The sequence below is a fragment of the Cygnus atratus genome, chromosome 10 (assembly GCF_013377495.2).
Source record: "Cygnus atratus isolate AKBS03 ecotype Queensland, Australia chromosome 10, CAtr_DNAZoo_HiC_assembly, whole genome shotgun sequence".
In the NCBI taxonomy this organism is placed as follows: domain Eukaryota; kingdom Metazoa; phylum Chordata; class Aves; order Anseriformes; family Anatidae; genus Cygnus; species Cygnus atratus.
Genome location: NC_066371.1, coordinates 18,446,428 through 18,458,655, shown reverse-complemented (window position 1 = coordinate 18,458,655; position 12,228 = coordinate 18,446,428). Strand labels below are relative to the sequence as shown.

General features: G+C 40.1%; 1 protein-coding gene across 1 annotated transcript in view; it reads left to right on the top strand.

The window, feature by feature from the left end:
• The window catches only part of EFCC1 (EF-hand and coiled-coil domain containing 1), a 52,459-nt gene extending 43,586 nt beyond the window's left edge, over positions 1-8,873 (top strand). Inside the window, exons 6-8 of the mRNA XM_035558419.1 lie at positions 4,082-4,240; positions 7,085-7,154; positions 8,740-8,873. Coding sequence (XP_035414312.1) covers positions 4,082-4,240; positions 7,085-7,154; positions 8,740-8,873 — 363 coding nt within the window. The remainder of the gene's footprint in view (positions 1-4,081; positions 4,241-7,084; positions 7,155-8,739) is intronic.
• Positions 8,874-12,228: the final 3,355 nt, after the last annotated feature.

Sequence of the window (12,228 nt, the reverse complement as noted above, 5' to 3'; positions counted from 1 at the left end):
CAACAAGCAGCAGTTACTTAGAGAAAAGGAATGAGAAACAGTCCAGAGAACTTTCCTCTTGGTATTACTCACCTGGTTTCCGATAAAAGACGGGTAGATACATCTTGAACTGGACATTGCATAGACAGTATCATCTTTAATGACCAGCACTGGAGCTATTTAACATGGGTTTAACATGAGTTTCCTATTTCTTTAGTTAGCAATGCTTTAGGTATCTCAGGGCCAGAACTCCCACAAACTGGTTACAAAGGAACAGGTTTTGAGGATTTGCTTTTGTTTGCTTTAAATCTGTTGCCTGATCATCCACTGCCACTTAGTTCTTTTGCGTGGGACAAAAGTTTACAGGCTCTTACTCCAGAAATACTGCCTCACTTATAGTCACTCTGCTACAGCTCTCTTGGTATAGAAACAATTACTTCTGTTATTCTGTTTTATTCTTCAATGTACTTTTCAAGCTCTATTACTCTTTTTGAATGAGAAGAGCTGAAATGTACTTAGAATTCAAATGTAAGCTCATCATGGTGTAATTATAATTTCTGTTTTGTCTCCAGTTCCTTTTCTAGTAGAGTCTAGCAAGTATCATTTTGATCTCTGCTGACCATGGAGCTATTTCCAGGAGATTACAGCTCTCCTAGATCTGATCTCCTTGTTGAGTTGCAGTCATAATCACTGCATACATATGACATTGTGTCCCAATGTCATATGTCCCAATGTTCCAACATACCTTATTTTGCATTAGCAACACTGAATTTCATCTGCTCTATTATTGCCCAGTTATTCAGTATTGTGCAATCCAGCTGTAATTCTTCACAGGCAGGTCTAATTTTGATTACCCCCCAAAAATTGTATTGACAGCAAACTTAAATGTTTTGACATTCACCCTTTCTAAAAACCATTTCTGAAAATGATGACTAGGTCTTAACCCAGGATTATCTCCCTTCCCTGTGAAAGCTCACCCTTCAGTCCTGTCTGTCTGTCTATCAGTCACGCTGTGCTCTGCCCCCCTCTTTTAACCAGCTGTAGGTCCAGGATCTGCAGGATCTGCACTACTGTCCTGTGGCAGTTACATTTTTTGAGTCTTTGGCTATGCATGTTTTCAAAGCTTTATGCACATTCAAAATACGTTCTGTCAGCTGAATTAACATTATCCATACATATTCATAGATGCTCTCAAAGAAATTGAATAGATTCTTCACTAAGTTCGTCCATGTATTCGCCAAGTCCCTTCTCCATTACAATTTCTATCAATTTGCCTGACAACATTACTGGAACTCCTCAGGTGATTTGCTGTTCCTCAAATCATCTCTGCGGCATCTGTTACAAACTGGTGCTACATTTGCCACCCTCCGTTCCTCTGAGGGTGAATTGATTTAAAAGACAATTTGCACAGCACAGTTCAGCACTTAATGCCGGAGTCCTGATACTGTTTTCTTCTTGTTCTGAAAAAGTTTTTCAGGTTCACTGCTTGTAAACAAGACTCTGAAATGAGCTCCTCCTTCACTTCTGTAGAAAACACAATAGAGTGTTTTTCTCTTACATCCTTAAGGGACTTTTATACTAATTATTTTGATACTAATTATTAATTGTCCTAGATGTTTTTGTGCACTTTACTCCAGAGCCCAGATTTTTCCCATGGCATCCCCCTCTGTTATAAAAGGGCTGCCTATCAGCAACTGGCTTACTCTCAAAACTGGTATGTAGCAAGGCAGTATTTCCATTTCACAGACACATTTCACAGATCCCAGATCAGGCTATGCTGAGGGATTGGGCAGAGCTACGAACATAATCCACTCCTCTAAGCCCTGTGGCCTAACTACTGACCATCCCTCCTCATTATCCATGTTTTATAAATAGGTTGTGCTTAACTATCGTCATTATCTTATTTGCAAATATTAAGGTACGAACAGGTGCTAGATGTAACGTATCTCAGGAAATCCATCTGGGAGAATGCTTTAATGCTACACTGAGACACTGCCTTAAAGCACAATCAGATGAGAAGAATGAAAGAAAGAAAAATCTTCCATATTCATACATATAAATGTATGTAAATATAAAGGTATCCAAAAGCTAGCATCCTTCCATATGACAGTGACTATTACAGTACAGCTGCTATGGGAAGCTGTTTGCTACTAGCTGTAGCCTAGGAAATACAAACAAAAAGGGATTTGTAGGAGCAGTCAAAATGAAGAGGAAAAAAGGCAGCAGCAGCAACAAATGCTACAGCCAGATACCACCAGGGGTGCTCTCAGCTAAGCATATTGCCTGTGCTCTCCATAAAAACTGAGCAGCTGGTCATGACAGCAGACAACGATGGGGAACTCAAGTGGCACGCACACTGAAGAGAAAAGTTAGTACCTCTATTCACGCCTGTGTAGAAGACCCGCTGCTCAGCCTGCAGCCTTTCAGGAGCATCCAGCAGAGGACAGAGGAGGTTCTGTGCAGCTTTGCGATTCCGGTGACTCTGCCAACATGACTGAAGCAGCAGCTAAAAGCAGCAGCTGTGTGACATTGTGGGCACAGGGGCCTGACAGGGTGCACGACCAGGATAGATGGGCACCAGTTAGGAATTTCTGTGAGCATCTGTCTAACTGCATGTTGGGAAAGTCCATTTTAGACATAAAAATAATGACCTTTTTTCCTCTGTGTTGTTTGGTCTGACACTGCTTCAGCTGTACAGGGGAGCAGAAATACTGCTTGTGTTTCGTACATCTCTCTGGCAGGTGGTATTTACGATGCAGAGGCATTCTGCAGTATAGTAGAGGCGACCCCATGGTTAATTCTCTGCAGACCTCACGCAGCCTCTGGAGCATTTGTTTGCCTCAGCTGGACTGCTGCCACGGTGGTGGTAACAAAGGTGGCTCCACATACAGGAAAATGTTACCTTATTCATCTAAAAGGAGTGTTCAGGCAGGGATGCTGAAATCACTGGCAGATGGAGCAGATTCAGTGGTCCAAGCTTCTGTAGCTGTTGTACAGCTCAGAGGAGCCAGAAAGCCTCACAGAGCAAAGCTCAAGGAGAGTTAATGTAATGATAATTTCCGTATGGTGGGGGAATTAATACATACTTTTAGCTCCGTCAGAAAATAAAACAACCTTCTAGAAGGCTCAATGTGGATCAAGGTTTATTTTCTTTTTCCGCTCTGATGACATTTTTGTTTAAAGGAACAAACTCCTTCCCATGCTCACGAAGATCCAAAATTTATATATATATATATATATATATATATATATATATGTGATATATTTTCCAGAGGATGCTTTTCATGCTCTTTTTAGCTACGTAGTCATGCATCAGCAACAGGCCTGGGTCTGTGACAAGCAAAGACACTTTTGCAAATGGTGTGGCTGCCTTCTAGTACAGCATGTCACTTAAGCATAGTATGGAAACAAAAGCAACATTTCACATCCTTAACTTTCTTCCACTGGTAGGTCTAAGAAAACCAATAGGTCAGTTCAGCTTCGGAAGTATGAGGAGATCACTCCTGCCTAGAATTTCTGTAGTCTTCAAGTCTTGTTGAATCTGGGCCTTTTTGTGCTTAGCTGCAAACCAGTGCTTCACCAAGCAAGCAGGCCAGTATTTGGCAGAACCAGAATCTTACAGATTATTCTGTAAAACTTGAAAACAAAACAAAAACAAAACAAACAAACAAAAAAACACCTTAGAAGAAATTAGCTAATTACCTTCTTGTTTCAGTGAATACACGGATGATTGATATGTAGAGCTGCAAGACGAAAATACGATAACATTGCTGAGGACACACAAATCAGTTATGTTCTATAGAGGAATACAGGAATGCAATGGGTTAGTGAAGTAGATACGACTGCTAGTACTTAACATTTCTGAACCATCTGCTCGTATCCAGTGTTGAATGGACTGCCATTATGTGCGAGCGTGAAGCATGCACTTCCTGGCAACTATTGATTCTTTGCTTTATATAGTACATTAAAGAAATGTACTTTTCAAGATAATCTTCTGGAGGGAACTGACATTTACCAGATAGAGAGAAAAACTTAGCTTTGCAATTGTTCAGCAAGAAAGTGAAAAGCTCCAGTGCTCTTAATGCCCTGTGTCATTCTCCAGATGAAAGGCCCATTGCTAACTGAACTGCAGCAAAAGGTGGAGGAGACCGAAATGCTGAAGATGGAGCTACAGATGTTGGAGACTGAGAGAGTTAGGCTGTCGCTGGTGGAAGAAAAGCTCATGGATGTTTTGCAGCTTCTTCAACAGCTTCGAGACTTGGTATGACAGAACAGCGACTTAGAACTGTTTCTGATTTTGTCCTTTCCAAACCCAAAATGATGTTTATACATTCATTCAGTGCAAAGTCCTTTACACCAAGAAACATTTTTACATGTGTTTGCCCTTGGAACTGCCCAGCAATTGCAGAAAACTTTCAAATCCCTACGGATAACTTTTCAAAAGAAGCCCAGAGATCTCCTTCGATCTAGATCTTGAAGCTCTCATTATCTTCTAAATAAAAAGTTGGAGGAAACAAGGAAAATGAAAGTGCTAGTAATCAGAAAGATTTGAGAAGATTATTTTTCCTTCTTGAAGACACTTTTTGCTGTCAAATTGTACTCAAATTGTAAATTGATTTTATGTCAATTTACCAAGTTTTAGATGTAGCCAGAGTTCTTCATGTGTTGTTTCACATCATAGTTTGTATGCTCACGTCATAATATAGAAGTAGGCAGAAAACTTCTGCCCAGGCTGGAATTGGGCTAAAATTTAGAGTTAAAGCTGCAGTTGGTTATTTCAGATGATAAAGACTCACACATTTTACGGTACCAATTTTCAAGTTGGAGATGTAGAAAACTATGGAGCGCACCTCCCATCCCAGGCAGTACCAGGAGGGCTGGCATGACCAACTTACCGGGACCTGGAGCTGAGTCTCAGGCCCTGCCTTTTGTACAGCACCTGCACGTCAGCAGCAGCTGTCGGAGGCATCCTGCCCTTGCAAGGCACTGCCTCCCAGTACCTGCCGAGGTCAAAGCCTCAGGCTGAACCCACAGTCAGTGTTTTGCAGATGGATAAGAGACCGGCTTCTCCATGTACAAACAGAAAGAGGGGTGCAACAAAATAATGATGATAAAAAAGCTGGGAACCTTTAACGGCATCCTGCAGTAGCATTGAGTCAGTATTAAAAGGAAAATACCCTTCCTATAGGGGAATATACCCTAAATAAGATATTTTTCTGTGAGAAACTTCTTACCCAATTAATAATCCAAACATGGATTTACAAGAGCTGATACAATAACATCCCAGAAGTACACAGCCAGTATAGCAGTCCTTTAGAAAACAAGGTTAAATCTCCTGCTTGGGGACTGATAATGGAACGGGGTGGCCAAAAGACAGGCTAATTGGGTAATCTGCAGGACATGTTGGACGCTGGGAGCCAGGCTGTACTGCTGGGAGCTAATTTCTCTGGTAATGACTCAGGATTCTCCTCAATTTTCAGCTAAGCTTTGCCTAATCTGTGTGAGATGAGAATGCTTCCTCAGATGATCACTTTGCTCTGTTTGAAGTACGCTCATGTTCCACTGATGACTCTAGGGAACAAGTGCAATATCTCATAATTTGGTAACTTCTTTTAGCACTTGACGTGGAAATTCTACTTTCATACTGGAAGTCTGATACATGCACGAATAATGATGCAGTGCAGGATTAAGCTAGTAAAGACTCTGACTGGCAGCAAGCGTAATAAACTGTTGTGTCAAGATTTCAACATGTCATTCACTGGTCAGTCATACTATCGCACATCATCTCTGCTCAGGAGACAGTCCATCACCCAAAGTGCCGTATCTCCGTGATAATAGCACTTAATGCTAACCATTGCTGGAAACATGCCACAGAACGCTGCCAGCCTCCATAGCACAAATACAGGCAGCGATGCTGTCAACAAACAAGGTAATTCCCAGCATTCCCAGCAGAGTTTAGCAAGGATCCCCTAAGTCCCTAATGGGATATACTTCAGGCAAGAGAAAGCTTATTCAACCGTAACTGTGGTTTTAAGTGTCACTTCGCCAGCATATTCACCTTCGTGTTATAAATACCCCAAGTATGTCATTTGCAACAGAATCTACCGCAAAGCAATGGCTGTCCAAAGGCAAAAGCACTTTGGCAGGACTATGAAAACCTCATAAGATGTTGCAGAGGTCATGTGTAAACCCAGCCCGCCACAAACTGCTTTCCACTGTGCCCCCACAGGGGCAGGTGAACAGAAGGCGGACGAGTGGCATCAGTGAGCAAGGCAGCGCTGCTGAGCTGCTGGCAGGTGCCTCAGCTGCTTACAAATGGCTTCCACCCATTTTCCCTTCTGGAAGTTTTAACCAGAACAACCTCTCCCTACACATACAGAGCCTCTAAGTGCTAATTAAACTGATTGCAAGACCATCTCCCAGAAAGCATGCATTAGTGTCTAGACAGCAAATTAAGAGTGTTTGTTTTCCAGAGGCATTATGTAACATCCCCACAGATTTCTAATATAAAACTACCACTGAAACAGACCGTCCAAATCCTAAGTAGTTTTACAGTCCTCTCTGGCTAGTATTTATTACATCTCAATATATAGCTAAGAGTGGGCCTGCCACATGATATATACAATCTCTTCTAATTTGTCTGCACCTAAAATGGAACCCAATGGACCCCAGATGGGTCTGAGAAGCCCCCTCCTGAGGTAACACCACAAAATGTGTCCATTTATCTTTCAGCACAGGCTTAGCAGAGGCCTGAACAAGCTTTCATCATGCTTGCCCTGCTTACACTTCTTGCCATCTAGATTTGTTTAGGCACAAGCTTTGGAAAACTCTGTATTTTCCACTGAATAACTACAGGTTCTCTTGTTACAGACCTATTGAGCAACTGGGACCCTCTACAAACTGCTGTTATTTGAGCAGTATATAAGTTAAATGATTGAAAATAAAGTCATATCAGCCAATATCAGGTCTTGCATTACCAGGATTCAGCTTTGTTTTCTTTCAGTTTTCAAATGCAACTACATTGTGCATAGATCATTTTTTTTTTGCATACATTTAAACTGGTGAAGAACATTCCTGTGCCATAATATTGTTTTATTTTTTGAAGAACATATCTAAACGAGCCTTGGGGAAAATCCTGCTGAGCACTTTGGAATCCTGTCGTGACCCCCAGCACGGTAAGAAAGTAAATCATATATGAAGACCAAGAATCGTGAAAAGCTAAAGGGAAAAAGACTAGATAATGAACAAACAAGTAGGAAAAAATATTTCAAATACTGGGGGACAGGATGGGGAGGAACAGGTACTATACAACAAGATTACCAATAGGAAGTGATGCTTTCTAGCCTGCAACACTTCAGAAATAAAAACATCCAGGGCTTCTTTAGCTATATTTTAATTAGAATTTGGCCTTAGGGGGACAATTCAGTATCCTACTTTTGTCTGTAGGGCTTCATTGATACAAAAACATGCTACTGAGTACGCAAGCCACCTATTTATCAGGTTACTGTACTGGTGTATGTTGTATTCCTCTTCTGCAACATGAACAAGGTATACAAAAATATTTCTGTAAAGAAACTGGTTCAACCTTGCACTCTTCTAATAATAACCTTTCACGTTCCCCTTATGAAAATTAAACTTGCAATCTCCTCTCCCTTGACAATGGTCCAGTGCGCCAGAGCTGCCTCTGTAGGAACCAAACAGGGATCACAGCCTGGAGGTTTAGATTTGATTACTTTGTTCCTATTAGCAAAGCATTTGTACTTACCTTCAAGAAATGAACATCCTGTACCAGGCCAAGAACATGGCTTATAGGTGCTTTTAATAGCAGACCACATTCAAATACAAGATTATAGAAGAGTAGATGTGGCCTGAGGGCTTGGTTTTGGAGAATATTAATAACAGTGATTTAGAAAGAATAACATTCAAACCATTCTGTTTTTTCCTGTTCCAAAGCCTTGTTGTTATTAGCGTGCAGCAATTGAGGGCACAGGCAGCCCAAAGCTACGCTGTGCTGTTCCAGCATGGCTGCAAAGCAAGGGAAAAGAAGGCAAGGAAAGACCTTTATTGGCTCCAAGATACCAGCACAGAGTGAAACTATACCTGACCTATGGGTCAGGTACTTTCTTGTCAAGCACAATAGAAAAGGAGCCTGTTAGAATACACGACACATTGCCAGGCAGTGCTACTACTTATACTATGGGGAACACTGACTCCAAGTGATGCTGCTGAAACAAATTACCTCCTGCTGTAACCGCAACACATCTCAGCTTCCTAAAACAACACCAAGGAGTTAAATAGTGAAGTAGCTTTGTAAACTGCCTGACCATTCTGTTTCACCATTGCCATAAACTGTTCATCTTCTCTGCTTTCAATTTGCTGGCTGTGCACTTGATGTGACGTAAGCAGCTTTCTTAAGTCTTTGTAATCAAACATTTTCTTCCTGTTTGACAAAACTAAGCAAGGGAATGGTTAAATTAGCAACTTTTTGTTGTGATATGAAGTAATCTTTGGTACACTTGTATGTGAGAACTCAATAGGTAGTGAATGAAGCAAAAGAAACAGTAAAGAAAACGGTACATGCACCCAGTTCTATTCTCATTTTTACAGGAAAATAAATTCATTATTTGTTCTCAACATTTAGGTATTTTATGTTAATTACTTGCAATAGCACCTACGAAGAAGAGAGCTCATGTTATGATTGTTAAAGTGCAAATTTCTGTCCTTGTTCAAACTATAACGTTTGCGATTTTCTTTTAAAAGGAAAAGCCCACCTATTTGAAGTCCTAGATACTCTCTACCAGGAGCTGACAGCCTGTGAACTCCTACAAAGCCAGCCCCTGGAGAAGGCGCAGAGTTGCCAGTCCTTGTCCAATCCACTGGTCATCTCATGCTGAGCGGCGCTGCCAGCTGTAACCTGCACAACCGGCTGAACGACGGCCCTCATACATTCAGCTACGGGATGAATGAATAAGACTTGTCCAATTCGAAGGAGCTCAGTAATAGAAAAGAGCAATAGAATAATTAAGCCACGCTATCAAAGGTATGCTGCTTCCAGGAAGAGCGCCAGTTCCTCAGCTGACAGCAGTCTACCCTGACGTGCACAAGCTTTCAGGTTATGTGAGCATTTCGTAGCAATGCCCGTCTCTGACAGCAGCCTAACCATCCTTGTACGGCCCTGGGACTTCACTGGTTAACCAAATAAAAAGAATCCCAAATACACCGACCTGACCCATTTAGATTTACGGCCCTGGTTACACACTGCCTGGGCTCAATTTCTAGCTTTTGTGATAGTTCAAAAGCAAAAGGCAGCCTATGAATTTACTGGCAAGTAAACTGCTTCTGTAACATACGAGTAACAAAGTGACTGCATTATAAACATACACACGACTCTATGCCGGTAGTGAAAGCTTTAAGGACTCATGTATAAAACGTATGTGTGTGCGTCTGTATATGTGATTCAATTATTCATCTTATTTAAAGATAGATTTGTTATTGCTCTGCTGAATTTTATATTTGCAATTACAGAGATGCCTTAGAAATCTGCAAGAGCCTTTGCCAATGATAGGCTTGGATTTTATATTAAAATTTACATTTCACTTCTTGGAAAAGGTACAATGCAATCTTGCTCCCAGGGAAGGACTGACAAATTCACTTTGCAATGGCTGCCATTGCTGCATTAGCAAACGCCATGTGCAGTAAATGACTTTCTTCTCTCACTGGCTTTCCCTCAGTGCAACTGGATGCAAAGCTGGGCCCCACTTGCAAACGCATTAAAGTAAAACACTGGGCCTAATCATGGTGCCACGTAACATCTTAATCATCAACAGAATAATTCCTGGAGGCAAAAATGAAAAAACATGGGCTGCTTCCAAAATGCTTTCACTGTTTCATTCAACTATCAAACACAGAAACTAAAAGAGCAGAGTTCTGAAATCATCCAGATGGATTTATGTTATTAAAAAGATGCACTGGGGAGCTTTTAAGAATGTGAAATGATTTGTCAGCAATGAAATAAGACCAGACAATTCAGAATTGTGCATGTATGATTTTGTTCCAAGAAAATGGATTTCTTACTAGAAAAAGATCCTTACCACAATCAAATCTGGGGAGAAAGAGGATTTCTATTCCCTTTTATTCAGAAAACATTATATAGGTTGTATACGCCTCCATCCAAAATTGCACTACATGACTTACCATCTGGAAACCCAAAAGTCTATAATATATATTTTAATTTCATTTTAGAGGGGGAAAAAAGATGTTTTGCAAGCAATGGAACGAACTCTAGTCAACAGTGTTTTACCCAGGACTTTTTCTGGCTTAATAGAAGATTAAAAAATAGATATATATTTTTAATGTAGATTTTTCGTATAGATAAGTTAGACATGACAGATTTAGTGCAATATTCACTCTGTAAGAAAGAAGACCATATACTAATACTAAATACAATACTAACGTAATACTAAGCATAAGATACTATTACTTATTTTATACCAGACTTATGCTACAAAAACTATACGCTAAATGTGCAACAGATAAAGGTTAAAATGAGAGCACAGTTCCCTGCTCGAGTTCATTTTCTCCCAAATCAAGAACAAGTATCTGCCTTTGTGCAGCTCTCTTGGACATTTCCAGGAACGTATAAAGAGACAAAATGTCAGCAAGTCATTAAATAAGCATGACCTATGTGTATATTTGGCAGAAGGGGTACCTCAGGAATAGGTTTGTAATGCAAGTACATGCCTGATTATGGCTACCTTCATGTACTGCAGGATTCTTTCAACACTCAAATCAATATTATTTACTGTATCCACTCCAGATATACACATACGTGGCGGCTTGTATTACATACACTTACGTATGCCTTAATAGAGCTATGCTAACTGTATACTTTTAGTATCTTTTTCATCACTGAGTTTCTACTTCTAATATATTTCTGGAAATCTAAACTTAAGTAGAGTGCCGTGCTAATGACAAAGCAGGGGAGGAGCAATGTAATCTGAGTGCGCAGTGCCCAGCTTACCCAAGCAACAGTTGAGCTGCATTTGGAAACTGGAACATGTCACTGGCAACCTAAGCTGCCGTTAAGGGAGAAGCAAACAGCTGAGGTAAAAGGAAGCTTTTGTGAATAAATAAACATTTAACTGATATAAGAAAAAAAAATCATATCTTGTTAAATTAGTTAAATTACTAACATTTTTATTTCTTTACAAAATGGCTATATCAGAATGATTTTTGATACATCAGCATATCCTGATTAATCTTTTGAATTGGATTGGATTTTTTTGTGTTGTTTTTTTGTTTGTTTTTTTTTTTTTGGCATAACTGAAGAGAATGTTTCAGTGTGGCAGCAATCCAGGTGCTTCCAAAAAAAGATGTTTATTTTAACTTCAAAGAGCAATTAATGTGAAGGAAGTCAGACTTGCAGTATTTCTGTGAGAAGAATGGATCTTCAGGATGGATCAAGAGGCAGCCCTCAGTCAAATCCTTGCTGGAAATCAGAGGCAAAGCAAGGCATTGTACTTTGAAAGACCTCCTTTGTTTTATACTGTAGCCTCAATGTAGCTGTGGCTGATAAATATTTAACATGAAGCTGTATAAAGAAGTGACTTTAAATCAATGTAATTGAGAAATTTCTAGCTCTGCCTCAAAAGCAGGTAGGCTTCAACAGTTTGATCTGTTACTTGGAACCCATTCAAAAGAGACTGCACAGTAATCTTGGGAAGCAAACCCAAATCCCTCTGTTTTCTGTAGACCTAGTTCCTTCAGTCTAGTGACTACAGTGGATTTCAGCTACTTTTTATTAAATAAATAAATAAACCTTGCCTTTTTGAGTATTGGAATTTTTCCCAAATAAACAGCTAACAGAAACACCCGACCAAGTCTCATTAATAGCTTCACCATATTTCAAACAATAATGTAGAAGCAGTTATTACCCACAGTGTTGACTGCATAAAAAACTCCTCCTTTGAATAGTCCTCACAGTAATATACCGTGCAATTGCTCACCTAGCACAAAGTTGATGTTAGATTTGCACAAACCAGTACTTCACATTGCAGGGAACGCATTTTGTAAAACAAATTTCCCTATATGACAAGAACTGAAAAGATAACAATGCACACTGAGACTTCCATTCAAAGGGTATAACTACAAATCCAGCACCCCACATCTCTGCAAACACTTTTTTCGTTGTATGTTTACCAAATGGTAAGAAATGACCCTATGCTTTCATGTTGACGTATCAATAAAGTA